This window comes from Myotis daubentonii, chromosome 9 (genome assembly GCF_963259705.1).
Source record: "Myotis daubentonii chromosome 9, mMyoDau2.1, whole genome shotgun sequence".
Taxonomy (NCBI): Eukaryota; Metazoa; Chordata; class Mammalia; order Chiroptera; family Vespertilionidae; genus Myotis; species Myotis daubentonii.
The window spans coordinates 31414096-31430468 of record NC_081848.1 but is presented as its reverse complement, the minus strand read 5'-3'; the positions used below and the strand labels follow the sequence as shown (position 1 = coordinate 31430468).

Below are 16373 nucleotides of genomic sequence, written 5' to 3'. Positions count from 1 at the left end.
GACATGGAATCACAACCCCACACATCAAATCATTAAGCACTTTTATAATTTTCATACCTAAGAAATTATTAGTTGTTTATTATTTAGAACAACCATTACCCTTGTATGCCAACCTTATTAAAAACTACAGAAAGTAAGTGTATATGGTACAACAGAAATGTCAATAATCAAGTTTAAGGCACAACAACAACAACAAAATTTATGTTTTCAATAAAACTTTCTAAATGAGCCAGCCCTAGCTAATTTGTCTCAGCAGATAGATCATTGGCCAGGGGACTAAAGGGTGGAGGGTTTGATTCTCGTCAAGGGCATGTACCTTGGTTGCAGGCTCCAACCCTGGCCCCAGTCAAAAGTAAACAAGTATTGAACTGGACAGTCCCTAACCCAAAAACAGCTAGTCACTAAATTCTATTGAAGTTTTTCTTCACAAGAGCCACAATTCAGGTTCTCATTAACTCTCCACTAGATGACCGGAATGATGGCCAGAACAGTCTTGATGTCTTCAAGACTTTATCCACTCTAATCCAACCTGCACTGAGCTATGATGCTTTCTTTATTACACACATTTCCTCTCCCCTCAGCCCTCAACTCAAAAAACTTTTGATGGTTTCTCATTGCTTTACAAAATCCCAACTCTATCAAATCCTTCTGTGCCTAATTTTGGCCCCAAACAGCTTCTTGAGGGCTATCTGCCACTTCATATTCTCCAATACATCAATCACACAGTCTATTCAAAATTACCTGTTCTATAAATCTCAAATACCCTATGTTCTTTTACATCCATGTATACCTGTGTACTTTGTGTAAGCCAACTCTTCCATCCATTTTTCAAAGCCCAGCACAAATCTCACCTTCTCTAAAGACATTTCCCAGGTAAAGCCTTACTGCTGGATATTCCCAAGTCATTTGGTATATCTTTTATGAGGTTCTTCCTAGAGTTGGCATTCTATAATGCTAATGAACTAGTTCTGGAACTAAGTACAACAGATCCTATTAAGACAGAATGTGCCCTTCTGGTGTTGCTCAGTGGTTGAGCATCAACCTTATGAACCAGAAGGTCATGGTTCAAATCCTGGTCAGGGCACATGCCCAGATTTTGGGAGGGCATGGAGAAGGCAGCTGATCAATCAATCTCTCTCATTATTGATGTTTCTCTCTCTCTCTCCCTTTCCTCTTTGAAATCAATAAAAAAAATATATTTTTAAAAGACAGAGTGTGCATGGAAGGCTACACCACCAGATTACAGCAATTTCAAGTCACTAAATTAAAAGTGAAATAAGAAAATAACAGATGTATCAATGAGCAATTCATCTGAATAAAATACCTTTGCTACTAAATATATAATATTCCTGACTACATTTTTTGGAATAAAACAATAACATTAACAATGAAAGCAGACATGTACATAGTGTTTTTTGTTGCTAAGCATTGTTTTAAGCACTTGGCATTTATTAACCAGGCTAAGCCTCATAACAATCTTATAGCATAGGTGCTTTCATTATTCCTGATTTTACAGACCCAGAGAGGTGAAGTAACTTGTTCAAGTTCATATAGCAAGTATGTAGTACCAATGGGTTGCAAACCTAGGCAGTTCAGTTCCACAATCCATGCTCTCAAATTATTACCCTATACTGTTTTGCAAAGAACTTTGGGCATCAACTTGTAAAGTCAATTTTAAGCTTCACATTAAAATACAGTTTTTTTCTTCGCTACAACTACTAAAATAAGGTTCCTCTACAGCACATGTTCTAAAAGACAAAAGGGTTCAACTCTGCAGAAATCATTACACAGGGGAACTCTATAAGTAAGTTGTCTTTACCTTGTAATCCACTTTTATCCAAAAAATTGCTTAAGTTAAACAATGTGTTTCTTGAAGCCAAATACTGAATAAAACGCTGGAAAAACAAAAACAAATAATTATGTCAAATTATTTGTTATACTGCCATCTAACAAACTGTAATTTGAGAATCAGGGAGAAAAGTGGTTAACATATTCCATTAAGCTTATCTAGTTTAAATTTATCATTCTCAGTCTTCCTATTAACTAGTTAGCAAACCTAAAAACATGTATTTTTCACTGGCATATAGGAATTTGTTAAGGACTAATGCCCACAGCCATTTAAACCAAAATAAAAAGAAACAGGCACATTTAAATCGAAATCTGTAATTTTGTCCTTTTTTCCAGCATATATGGACTACAGCTAATCATACTCAGGAGACATCTAACTTTTTTAAAAAACAAAAATACTTATAATCATACAAAAGAACAATATTATAGACAATCTCTTACCCACTGTCCAGCTTAAACACATTAAAATATTCATTTTAGAGCATCTTAGAGAGTCAAAAATTACAGGCTACTGAAGACACACACCTTTAATCCCATTCCCCCTTTCTCCCTCTTCAGAGGCAATCACTTTTCTGAATACCTATATGTCATTCCCACATTTTTATAATTTTACTACATATATAAGTATCTATAAACTCTACATAATTTTGTTTTCTATTTTAATTTTATAGAAATATCATACTATACTTTTCTAATATGCTTGGTAACAACTTTTCTCTAAGAATTATTCATTTAATTTATGTAGATCTAGCTCATTCATTTTAAATGTTCTAGTATTTCAATGAACATAAGATTATGTATTAATTTCTTATGGATACTATAATTCTTGCCAATTTCACTATTATTAACCACTAGAGGCCTGGTACATGAGATTTGTGCACTGGTGGGTCCCTCAGCCCAGCCTGCGCCCTCTCACAGTCTGGAAGCCCTGAGGGGATGTCCGACTGACAGCTTAGGGAGCAGGCCTAAGCCCTCAGTCGGACATCCTTAGCGCTGCTGCGGAGGCAGGAGAGGCTCCACTGCCTCTGTGCTTGCCAGCCTTGAGCCAGGCTTCTGGCTGAGCGGTGCTCCCCCGGCATTGAGCGTCTGCCCCCTGGTGGTCAGTGCACATCATAGTGACCGGCCGTTCTGCCATTCAGTCAATTTGCATATTGAACTTTTATTATATAGTATGTTTGACATCTTTGTACTTGGTTTCCATGTGCAAGTGTCTAAGAGTTTCTCATTATACATAGTTAGGGATGAATTGTTGGGTCAGCATATATGTAAAAGTTCACATTCTCTAAATGCTCTCCAAAGTGCTTACCACAGAACATTATCTTAACTTCCCATTATATACAACCTCAAAAAAAAAGAGCTAAAGCAACTCCTTTCAATTTCACTTCTTCTTAGGATTTCCTTTTTTTTTTTTAAAGTATGCAGACGGGGTTACCATTAATTAGGATTTATTCCATTCCTCTCAATTCAATCTTGTTGATCTGCGATCACCCTAAATAAACAAATCAAAGACTCACCTTTCATCACTTATCCTAAAATAACCTGTTCAAATGGCAATATTAGACTCTGATTTTCATAAGTTTTGATAATTCTTTTTTGTGATGATCTATCCTATGCATTATAAAACATTCAGAAGCATCCCTGTCCTCTATTCATTAGGTGCTAGTTGCATTCCTTCCAGTTGTGACAAGTGTCCCCTGGGTGGGGGGAATCATTCTCCTCCTTTGCCCTAGTTGAGAACCACTGGCATTCTGAACACCGCAGCACAGTAAGATCCTATGCATACTCTCTCAAAAGGCTAATAACAACTGCCAACGTGAAAACCTGAGGGTTGCATAAACTAGCACAAAAAATGAACAGAGTACTGAATTTGTCTTGGCTGCTTAAGGGAAACTAAACATGAGTTTATCTAGAGTAAAAACCATACTGAAACACTATCTTTCTCTTCCTGTCAGTCAATTGTAAGGAAAGACAGTAAATGCCTTTATCAAGGTTTTGCTTCTAGTATTATCATCTCATTTACAGCCTCTTTATCTGGCATTGCAGTTGGTTATATTTGTAGATTTTTCTTTTTAAAGAATAAACTACAGTTGACCCTTGAACAATGCAGGGGTTGGAGTGCCAACCCTGAGAGTAGTCAAAAAAATACACCATAACTTCTGACTCCCCCAAAACTTAACTACTATTAGCTACTGTTGACTGGAAGTCTTACCAATAAGAAACAATCAAACACATATTTTTATGTTATAGGTATTATATACCATACTAGAGGCCTGGTGCACAGATTCATGCACTGGTGGGGTCCCTCAGCCTGGCCTGCGCCCTCTCGCAATCCGGGACCCCTCGAGGGTTGTAATAGTGCGCGATGTGGCAGGCGGCTGGGGAGGAACCCGAGACCGAGCCAGGCACCACACGACTCCCACTCATCCTGGTCCTGCTGCGCCTGCTGCCTCCACCACTTAGTGCTGCCTCCACCACTTAGTAGCGCTGCCATGATGGTGGGAGAGGCTCGTGCCACCACAGCAGCACTCGCCAGCTGTGAGCCTCATGTCTGGGGCCTGTTGGTCAACTGAGCAGTGCTCCTGCTGTGGGAGTGCACTGTGTGTGAGTGTCTTCCCCCTGGTGGTCAGTGCGCATCATAGCGACCAGTCTACCAGTCGCTTAGGCTTTTATATATATAGATTTTTAGAATAAACCAGAGAAAAGAAAATGTTATTAAAAGTCTTAAGGAAAATACACTTACAGTATTTACTGGAAAAAAATTCCACATATAAGCATACCCATAAAATGTACCAGGTATACCGGTTAATAATGCGGAGTTTGTAATCAAAGAAAACATGATAATTTCAAGAGAAACATCAAAAGTGCTTTATTCAAAGTAATGTCTAAAGCTAGCTACAAATTTCGCCATCTTTCAGGTAATTTGTGGATACCGTCTCAATAGAATTTTTCTTGTTTTGAGGCAAACCATTCAGAGACCCAATTTTCCACTTCTTGGTATGCTTTGAAGTGCTGCTTAGAAAGTGCATGTGCCATCAATCGGAACAAGTGATAATCTGAAGAAGCAAGGTCTGGTGAATACAGCGAGTGGGTTAATACTCTCCAGGCAAGACCTTTTAACGTGTCTTTAACTGGTTTTGAAGTGTGTGATGGTGCGTCATCATGAAGCAAAATTACTTTGCTGTGTCTTCTGGGACATTCTGGCTGTTTCATGATAAAAGCATGGTTCTAATTGATTATTTGTTGTTGGTAGCGATCAGTATTAACAGTTTCACCTGGTTTTAGAAGCTTATAATACACCACACCTTCCTGATACCACCAAACGCAGAGCATTGTCTTTTTTCCAAAGCGATTTGGCTTTGCAGTTGATGTTGATGGTTGACCTGGATCAACCCATGATTTTGTGCATTTGGGATTCTCAAAATCCATTTTTCATCGCCAGTCACAATTCAATGCAAAAAGAAAGACTTTCTTTCGTGCCATTGAAGCAACATTTTACTGATGACTTTTCGGTTTTCCATTTGTCTTTCATTCAGTTAATGTGGCACCCATTTTCCTTCCTTTAAAATCTTTCTCATTGCTTGTAAATGATCGGAAATTGTTTGCTGAGCAATGTTTAATATTTCTGCAAGTTGTTTTAGAGTTTGACATGCATCTTCATCCAATAATGCTTGTAATTGTTGGTCTTCAAACTTTTTCAGTTGACCTGGATGTTCTTTGTCTTCCACATTGAAATCATCACTTTTAAAGAGTTTAAACCATTGTTCACAAGTATCTTGAGATGGAACATGTTCACCATAAGCTTCCCGAGGTATTCAGCAGCACTTTTCTTCAAAATAGTAATGAATTATAACTTCCTGCAAATGCTCTTTTTTTGGCACGAAATTTGATATTTTTAAGTGTAAAAGTATCTATGATGTTAACACCTTCAGCAAAGTTGACATGAAGTTTTGAAGCTTGTTGTCAATACAATAAAATAGCATACATATAAAATCGCATATATACCAACATATGTATAACTCCACCTACTAAAAAAAATCTGCATTATTAATCGGTACACCTAGTAAGTCCATGTTGTTCAAAAGTCGACTATATATATATATTTTTTAAAGTTAAAAGTACATATAAACCTGATATTCTTTCGATTAAATGATCATGATTGTAAGTAAACACATTACAGATAAATTTACCCTAGTTAAGATCAAAATGTTTCAAGTTACATTGAAATGAATATATCCAAGCATTTCTACTCACTCTGTATACTGGGTATAATAAATTAGAAAGCAATTGAGTAACATATGGCAATATATGTCCTAAAGATGGTCATGCCTATTGACTAAGTAATCATTTACAGGTAACACTTCTGGAAATAATGATTAAAACTTAAAAATTACAAATAACCGCAGTCAATGAGTGTTAAAACAGTGAATAATAAAATTTAAATTTTCTAGCAAAGGGAACAGTTAAGAAAATCAGAGTATATGATCAACTATGTAATAACTAAAGATAAATACAAAGAATATAGAACATGGTGATGCTTATGATGCAATATTTTTTAAAAACTAAACAATATTACATCTAGATACAGCTATAAAAATACTTTCGGACAAGGACCAAAACAAACAAACAAAACACACCAAAATGTGCAAATGGATCTGTTGCAATGACAAAGTTGTAGGTAAATACCTGTTTTAATTCTGAATTTTAATAAAGCTTTATTGGTATATGTCAAAGATGACAGAAAAGTCTCATGACCAAAAAGCTCAAAATAATGAATCAGTAAAGTGATGGATGTCAGAAAGTCTTTGGGCTCAGTCGACCTATGAACCAAAAGGTCATGGTTCGATTCCCAGTCAGGGCACATGCCCAAATTGCGGGCTCGATCCCCAGTGTGGGGCGTGCAGGAGGCAGCCAATCAATGATTCTCTCTCATCACTGATGTTTCTCTCTCTCTCCCTTCCTCTCTGAAATCAATAAAAATACATTAAAAAAAAGTTAAGTCATTGTGCTCAGAAGTCTAATACCAATGACTAAAGCCCCTCCCCATCTCTATGGAAGTTATTTCCCAGTGGGCAGCATTTTTCTAAGGTACATACCAATGTGGACTTGTCTAGTTCCATGCAAATGTTTTTGTAACACAATTTTAAATGTTGCTCTTAACAGAATTTTAGAAGTATACTGAGAAAGTCATTTAAGGTAAGAACTCAAAAGTGAGTTCCTAGACTTGCATAGAAAAAAAAGACGATTCTCTCCAAACATTAAACTGAAAAAGCTTGTGCATCTTATTCGTTCCCCTTTTGGGTAAGAGAGACTTCAGATACACATCTTGCCTCTGCTGAAGAAGGCATTCTTCAATCAGTCCTTCTAAGGAAAAGGCCATCACTCCCATGAATTAGGCAAAGTGCTTCCACAGACACTATATGAGATCAGACAAATCTGACTGGTCTGTAGTAAAAAGGCAACTGGATATAGACAAACATACAGTCCATATACAAGGCCTGCAAAGACTAGTGCCATTTACAGAACCCATTTCTAGGCATTCATCTTTGCTTCTTGATCCCATTATTGAAGCCCTCTGTGCTCTGACCCACTTTCTGCTTTCTCGCTTACAAGCCATCTTTGCCCACATTATACAATTAATTTTTCCTTAGGCACCTTGCCCTTTCCACCTATATTACTCAGTTGCTGATGCCATTCCTGAAGTTTCAGGGTAAGAAAATGAACAATCAGTCCACACACCAGTATGCCTGTTAACCAAAAATTCTGCTTACCTCATTTCCATATACCATCAAATGATGAGTTGTAATGAGAGATTTGAAGACCACTACCCAACTACTGTTAGTAGTTCTTTCAAATAAACTGTCTGCCAACTGTGGGATGTTCACATTCATCTCATTTGTGCACTGAATTAAGTCTGCAATAAAAAGAAAAAAGATTAATTTATTCGCTGGCTTTAGTTTACTGTTAATGCCAGATTTGCATACTAACAGATAAAAGATCTAACAGAGTAAAGCAACAATAGGTAGTTTGGAAAAGTTGTAAAAAACCTCTCAGAAGAAGAACTGAGACCACTATAATCTACCTGAGAAGAAAACATGGTATGATTAGAATCACATAAATGATCGATAATACCAGAAAGTAAATCAAACTCCCCCACAGAGTAATTCAACCTCGATATTTTTATTTATCTCAAAGGAAATTATTTCAAAGCCTTGAGGAACTTCCAGTTTTTTAAACTACTGATAAACATTCAGAGTTACTACTATTATTCATCCCTACCTTTTAAAAAACTTTTAAAGAAATCATGTATGTGGAAGTATGAACAAGCTGAAGGTCCTAGAATACTGTTTGAACTAACAGAAAGATAACAGATATGTTGTATGGTCTCTGAGAGAGTAGAGTGATTCTCATTCTTTTCTCCCTTCCATTATACTGAGTTGTCTCAAATATCAGCTGATAGCAGCTAGCTAACACTGACAAAACTGAAAAATGGACTGAAGTTTCTTATTGCAATAAATTTCCAAATAAGAAACAATCCGGGAATTCTACTAAATATTACCCTGAAAAAGTTAAAACAAAAGTTCTAATTTTATATTTCAAATTAGAAAGCATTACTATAAAATATTCTAATATACAATTTTTTAACACCAAAACGAAGACAAAAAAAAAACCCCAAAAAAATGCTCTGTAAGACCACAAAGTTTCACTCCCAATCTGCTTAAGAGATTATTATTGGCAAATTCAACAAAAGAGAAAATGCAAAATATGATCCAATTTAGAGAATAGAGAGAAGACCAAGAAATGAGTTGTTTTACTTTTAAAGTATATAAAGTATCTATAAGTATTTTAGTTGTGACTACCATAAAGGGGGACAAATTTGAAGTTATTCATTACTCGCTAGCAGTTTGCCCATTTTTAATCTTCAGTGAATAATGATTAATTATGAATTCAAGTGACCTAACTTGGCCTTGATTGCTAGCAAGAAATATCAATGTAACTAAGACCAATTATCTACTTATAATCTTTCAAAAATGTTTGTTCTAACAGGTCCAATTATTATACAAAGTAACATTTGATAAGCAAATCCATTTTTGATAAGCAGTTACCCTGGCCAACAATGCTTAAAGAACAAAGCACAACAGTCAGACAGAGTGCCATGGAACAGAAGCATGACAAGGCTTTCATAATTCAGACTACTGCAACAAAATTAAATAGCACATTCAGCCTGCTGTGTATGGTTCAGCTCCTGATAGTAAGAAACAGAATATGATCTCTGCCTTCTCTGAATCTTCTTGAATAGTACTTTATACCCGTCTTATGGCACTGAAAATACACCGCATTTGCCTTATTTCCAAAGTTAAGTTTTCTTTGCCTCTCAAAATGTAATCTACTAAGGGCAAGGCCTATCTAACTCTTGCTTGTGAATTCTTTAAAACTTCAAGCACAGTTGTCAAGTTCTGAACGAAATTACAAGAAGTTATATTCCTAGCCTTTTTCCAATGTTTTTTTACATAATCTAATTTCCTATATCCTTACAGAAATTGTCTTGATAATCCATTCAGTTCTTAAAAATAATAGTTAATTCCTCATGGTCACATCAACAGTAATTTTACTCTTCAGAATCTTATTTTAATAGTTTTTTAAAAAAAAATTTTTTTTTTATTGATTTCAGAGAGAAAAGGTTAGGGAGGTGGTAATGCCGCGACCCTTTAATACAGTTCCTCATATTGTAGTGACCCCCAATTTTATTGTTACAAATGGAACATAATTAAAGCATAGTGATTAATCACAAAAACATTATGTAATTATATATGTATTTTCCGATGGTCTTAGGCGACCCCTGTGAAAGGGTCGTTCGACCCCCAAACGGGTCGCGACCCACAGGTTGAGAACCACTGGGTTAGGGAGAGAGAGAAACATCAATGATGAGAATCATTGACTGGCTGTTTCCTGCATGCCCCAACCTGGGGATGGAGCCCACAACCCAGGCATGTGCCCTGACTGGAAATCGAACTGTGACCTCTTGGTTCATAGGTCAACGCTCAACCACTGAGCCATGCCAGCCGGGCTTATTTTATTAGTTTTCAAAATTTAACCTGTCACAAAATTTCTTGTCACAATACTGCCCCAAATGTACTCCTATCTCTCTGTGTATGTATATATGCTCCCTAACGTCCATCAGTATCAAGCCTCCTAAACCTCCACCAATTCCACTTTCTCCTCTTCATCCTACTACCACTGCCAAAGCCAGAGTCCAAATCTTACTTATTTCTGAACCAGAGTATACCACTTCTCCTGGAAGCATTCAAAAACTGGGGAAATTATAATGCTCATTGAGGGGCACTAGCCAGGTTTGACTCAGTGGATAGAGTGTTGGGCAGGTATCTCATTGCAGGCTCCTGGCCCTGGTCGGGGGCATGTGGGAGACAGTCAATCGATGTGTCTCTCTCACATTGGTGTCTCTCTCTTCTCTCCCTCTCCATTCCACTCTCTTAAAAAAAAATAAATCAATGGAAGAAATATCCTCGGGTGAGGATTAAATAAATAAATAAATAAATCCTATATACTAAAACCCTAAGATGCAAATTGAACGAACGGCAGAATGACCGGATGCTATGACATACACTGACCACCAGCTGGCAGACGCTCAATGCAGGAGCTGCCCCTGGTGGTCAGTGCTCTCCCACAGGGGGAACCCCACTCTGCCAGAAGCTGGGCTCACAGCTGGCAAGTGCAGTGGTGGTGGCCGGAGCCTCTCCCACCTCCACGGCAGTGCTAAAACCCCCTCGGGGGATGTCCGTCTGCTGGCATTTAGGCCCAGCGGGCAGGCGAACATCCCCTGAAGGGGTCCTGGACTGCGAGAGGGTGCAGGCTGGGCTGAGGGACCCCCCCCCACTCCAGTGCACAAATGTTGTGCACCAGGCCTCTAGTAAGTAAATAAAAACAATGTTCACCGAGGGGTTTTATTGGCAAATATTAAGAGTGAAGGAAACTGTTCTGCAATGTACAGTTAGCACTCCACAATTAAAAACCTGTCCCACCCCACTGAGAAATATTGGACTGACTGATCCTTACTTTTAGTGACAACTGATTTGGGGACTCACCCACCCCACACACAACACAGATCTACAACACAACACTGACTGTCGCGGCTTAATTTCAATGATTTCCTCACTGCTTAAAGGATAGCATACATTTCATCCTTGTCAATATCCTATTTGAATCTGTTTCCAACACACACACACTTTACAGTTTTCTGTCATGTACTTTGCTGTTTTACACCCAAATCTTTCCATTCTTGCTCATTCTTCATAATGAATGCATCCTTCCCCTCTATGAGGTCTTCCCCTTCACAGACTAAGGCCTCCACATAGTCATTAAAGCTGGCACATGATTCTACACTATAGAATTACTCTGCACTATAATTATTTACTTCTAAATCATTCTCTTCTACTAGATTGAGAAAACTGAAAAGGAGCCTGCAGACATTTTTGTTAGCAATTTCCATGCTATTCATCCCAGAGCTAAGTAAACTGCTACATTAGTCAGATAGAGCCTGGTCTTAATTAAAGCCAAACGTATATATTTCAGTTTCAACTACAATATATTGTATTAGAATTAAAGGCCCGGTGCACAAAATTCGTGCACTCAGGGGCCCAGCCTGTTGCCCTCTTGCAGTCCGGGAGCCGACGGGGAGTGGGCCTAAGCCGTCAGTCAGACATCCTTTAGTGCTGCTGTGGAGGCGGGAGAGGCTCCCGCCACCATCGCTGTGTTTGCCAGCTGTGAGCCCGGCTTCTGGCTGAGTGGCACTCCCCTTGTGGGAGCACACTGACCACCAGGGGGTAGCTCCTGTGTTGAGCGTCTGCCCCCTGGTGGTCAGTGCGCATCATAGTGACCAGTTGTTCTGTGTTTGGTTGATTTGCATATTAGCCTTTTATTATATAGGATATATGTAATCTATGTTACATTTCCTTTGTGATCAGCTCTCCCCTAGCATCACTCTGCTTCAGTTATACTGCTGTCTCCTTTGAATTCCCTCCAGTAAGCCAAGTACTCTTACCTCAGGTGCCCAGCACTGCTGTTCCTTCTGCCTAGAACACTTTTCCCAGATATCTATACTCTTTGCCCCCTCACTTTAATTCTAATAGATCTTTGCACAAGTGTCACCTTACTAGATAAACATCTCTGAATATTTACAAAAAAATAACAAAGCCTCAGGATATTCCTCTACCTCCAAACCCTCACTATACCCTCTAACTTATTTACTCTGCTTTATTTCTCTCCAAAGCACTTATTATTACCTAACTCATCCTAATTTATTTAAAGGCTTTCTATCCTAGTTAAAATATAAATTCCATGTGGCCAGAGCTCTGTTTTCCTCTCTGCTATATCCCCAAAGGCCTAAAATAGTGCCTTGTGTACTGTGACCACTCTTACTTTTTGAATAAATCATTGATTTTTTTAGTATGCATACAGACAATCCTAACATGACTTTTTCTTTAAAAAAAAAAAGCATCCAAGTGTTAATTTTTACATAGACTAAACCAATACTATCTGCACAACCTGCTCTTCTCAAAAGATTGGGAAAAAAAGCTGAGCCCATTACATGTGAAAATTTTCAAATTTCAAGTTAAGATATAACAAATAAAAATTTTTATTATAATGCTTATGAAAACAACTAGAGGCTTGATGCACAAAATTCATGCACAGGGGGAGGAGGACTGTCCCTCAGCCCAGCCTGCGTCCTCTTGCAATCCGGGGCCCCTCGGGGATGTCAGGCCTAAACCGGCAGTCAGACATCCCTCTCACAATCCGGGATGCTGCACGCACCAGTGACTATACTTTTCTTGCTGTTGTATGGGCAGCTACTTTTTTTTTCCCTTGATTATAAAAAGCAGTACATAATATGATCCTTCTGAGGCAGTAGTACCATTTTCCCCATCGTATGGGTGGAAAAACTGAGGCAGAAAGAAGTTAAGTAATTGGCTTTGTCACACAGTTATTAAGTGTCAGAATCAGGGCTGACCACAGAATGTGCAAGCCAGAGTCCATGCACGTTATCGCTGCATCATCCTGTTTTTTCAGTGTTAGAGTAGCCTTGCCAGGTTTTAACTTTTAAATGTAAGAGACTGTTCCCAATATATAGGGTAGGATCCCTAGGCCTGGCCGGCGATCAGGGCCATCTGTGGGGTTACCAGTGGGCAGAGTGATCAGGGCCCCCCACTGGCACCTGCCTTGGCTGGCAGGCTGGTGGCATGGCACCGCCTGCTGGCAAGCCCCGTCCCCCGATTGCTGCCGCTGCCAGTCGCCTCCCTCCCGGGGGGCAGACGCTCAATGCAGGAGCTACCTTGGTGGAACAAATATCCACCAAGAAACAGCTACCTCCTGCATTGAGCGTCTGCCCCCTGGTGGTCAGTGTGTGTCATAGCAACCAATCGTTCCACCAGTCGGTCAATTTGCATATTAGGGTTTTATTATATAGGATTATATAGGATGTTTTAGAAATGGCCACATAAAAGTTAAATAATTTCAGACACTAAAATATAACAATTCACATATAACAGGGTAAATGAAATGAGTTCATGCTGACATTATGAATCCAGCATAAACCAAATGCAAAGTGAAAGTTATACAAATATTACTGAGAGGAAAAAAAAACTGAACAGTTACACAAACTCTGTAGGACATACCTTCCCATAGTATTTTAACTCAAGCAAGTCATTTTCTCCATGCAGTAATTTTACCTCCACACAATGTTTCTACTATAGTAACTTGAAAATGCTTCCAAGTCTGAGCTCCAACAACTCAGGAAGGAAATGTTTTCCCCACCTCTGACTAACCAAAAGCAAACTGTTCCAAAGAAAAGTCCAGCATAACCCAGGAATCTTCATAGCTATTGCTTTTTCCATTCTCACTCCAGGAGATTTCATTTCTTAAAAAGCACAAACTTGGTATTAAACTTTCCTTACCAATCAAAAGGGTTCCAAAGTAAAAAATACATCTTATGTTTTGTTTTAGCTGATTAACCTTAAGAATATAAAAAATGAAATACCTTCTTGAATATTACATTATTAACAACTCTTAAACTCCACAATAAAATAACTACTTCGTGATCAATAGGGTCTTTGCTTTAGGTCAAGATGAAAATTCATGTGGATTTCTAATATTTAAGGATAGGAAGAAACTAGACCTACCATGGAAAAAAAGAGCAATTTTCCAAACAGAGATGACAGAAGGAACTAATCCCCACTATACAAAATGCTCTCTCTTTTATTTAATACTAGAGGCCCAGCGCACAATTAAATCGTGCGTATGTAGGGTTCCCTAGGCCTAACCTGCCATCAGGGCCATGTCCGCCAGCCCACAAAGCCTTGCACACACTGCGGATGCTGCTGGCGTCCCACCATACTCATCAGATGCTGCCAGCTCCCTGCGACCTCCAGAAGTCCCGTCCACCACGGGACCCATCAGTGCACCTCCTGGTGAGTCCGGTAGTTGGTCGTGATGCCATGACGGCATTACGACCACAGGCCTTTTTTGATATAGATGTCCCTCTAGCAAACAATGTCTGGGGTAGATAATGTTAATTGTATAAACATACGTAAGGCACTTGCCCTCAGGTAAGGTGACAGGAACTTGCTACTGACAAATTTATTAATAAAATTAAATTTTTGTAAATGATAAGGGTTCTTGGAATCATATATACAAAGTGAATACTTAATTAGCCACTTTAATGCAAGTCCTAAATTTCTAATTAATTTAAAACAAAAACAGTAAGTAATGAAATGCAAAACAGTATTTTAATATTCAGGGCAAAGTATTTAGCAAAGTACAAAAATTTTAGAAGTGATCAGTTTTAATAAATAATTTCGTTAATCTCACAGCCATATTCCTAATGCAGGCCACAAACCTGTATAGACCTCCCCAGGCAGTTTACTAACCTTAGAAACTTAGGGTTCACTTCCACAAAGTCAGGCAACACAGCCAGTGGCATGCATCATTACAAAATGTAGAGGCCTAGAGTTCCCATTTAAACAGGCACTCACTAAGCTAGATCAAAATATGCTGATACCCAAATAGATTTTCTAATAAATGAGCTTGGCTAAAAAAATACATACATATTTACTAGTCCTTTCTTTAGAACAATCTACACTAATAAAAGAGAAAAATGGTAATTGGCGTACGAGCCACCCTTTTCATTGGCTAATCAGGGCTATATGCAAATTAACTGCCAACTAAGATTGGCAGTTAACTGCCAACAAGATGGCGGTTAATTTGCATATGTAGGCACAATGCAGGGAGGCGAAAGGGAAAGCAGGAAGAAGCTCCCTGCCACTGACAGTGATCGGAAACCCAGGGGGGAGCTAAGAGCTGGGGGGCCGGGCAAAGGCGGCTCTGGGGCTGCCTTTGCCCTGCCCCCCAGCCATGATCGGAGAATCAGGTGCCTTTGCCGCCCTGGCCAGTGATAGCAGGAAGTAGGGGTGGGGCCAGCGATGGGAGCTGAGCACGGTGGAGCTGGCAGTCCCAGGAGCTAGGGGTCCCTTGCCTGGGCCTAAAGCGAAGCCCACCATCGCGGGGCCGCTGCAGCTGTGGGACCCCGCTGCCCGGGCCGGACGCCTAGGCCAGAGGCCTCAGGCCTGGGCAAGGGGCCGATCCTGCGATTGGAGGGTGATGGGGGTCAATGCCTGAGGGCTCCCAGTATGTGAGAGGGGGCAGGCTGGGCTGAGGGACACTCCCCACAAACACACACACCCAGTGCACGAATTTCGTGCACCGGGCCCCTAGTCTATAATAATAAAAGCATAATATGCTAATTACTGAACGTCCTTCCAGACAAAGCTGGGGCTGTGAGGGATGCCTGGGTCCCGGGTGCCTGCAGGCGGCCAGAGGGAAGCCAGTGCTGGCAGCCGGGGGAAGGAAGCCCTACTCTTGTACGAATTTCGTGCATCAGGCCTCTAGTATACCATAATAATTTAGCCAAAGGGTCACTTGGAATGATATTTTTTGCAACTGCCTTCAGAAACAACTTTGGTAACGTAAGACTAATTTCTTCCATCATCTAGAAAATTGTAGATATACTCAATTTGGAAGGCTAATTAAGTGGCTCATCAAAATGTTACTTCACTAATCAGATCTTTGAAATTTTTTCTGGGTAAGAATACAAATAAAAGGAACAAATATCCACCAAGAAACAGTAACTAGAAGGTAAGAAAATAGTTTTTGGCCCTGGCCTGTGTGGCTCGTTGGTTTGAGCACCATCCTGTGCACCAAAAGGTCACTGGTTCGATTCCCGATCAGGGCACATGCCCAGGTTGTGAGCCCCGGTAGAGGGCTGTGCAGGAGGCAGCCAATCAATGTTTCCCTCTCCCTCCCCCTTCCTCTCTCTCTAAAATCAATAAAAACGTGTGTGTTTTTTAAAAAAAAAAAAATAAGTTTTTGAACTTTTGATATAAAGGATCAGCAACATTCTTTTCATTTAACAAAAATTTGAAAGTATTTAGGAAATATGCTCATTGACATCAGACTAA

At 39.4% G+C, this 16373-nt stretch overlaps 1 protein-coding gene across 13 annotated transcripts in view; it reads right to left on the bottom strand.

Annotated features, from left to right (window-relative positions):
* PICALM (phosphatidylinositol binding clathrin assembly protein) overlaps positions 1-16373 on the bottom strand; it is a 110963-nt gene that overhangs the window by 65417 nt on the left and 29173 nt on the right. For 12 of the 13 annotated variants that reach the window (XM_059708211.1, XM_059708213.1, XM_059708214.1 and 9 more), the window contains exons 2-3: positions 7617-7759; positions 1820-1895 (exon numbers count right to left, since the gene is read on the bottom strand). The exons of the other annotated variant lie outside the window; for it this stretch is intronic. In XM_059708211.1, coding sequence (XP_059564194.1) covers positions 1820-1895; positions 7617-7759 — 219 coding nt within the window. The remainder of the gene's footprint in view (positions 1-1819; positions 1896-7616; positions 7760-16373) is intronic. 13 annotated transcript variants of the gene reach the window in all.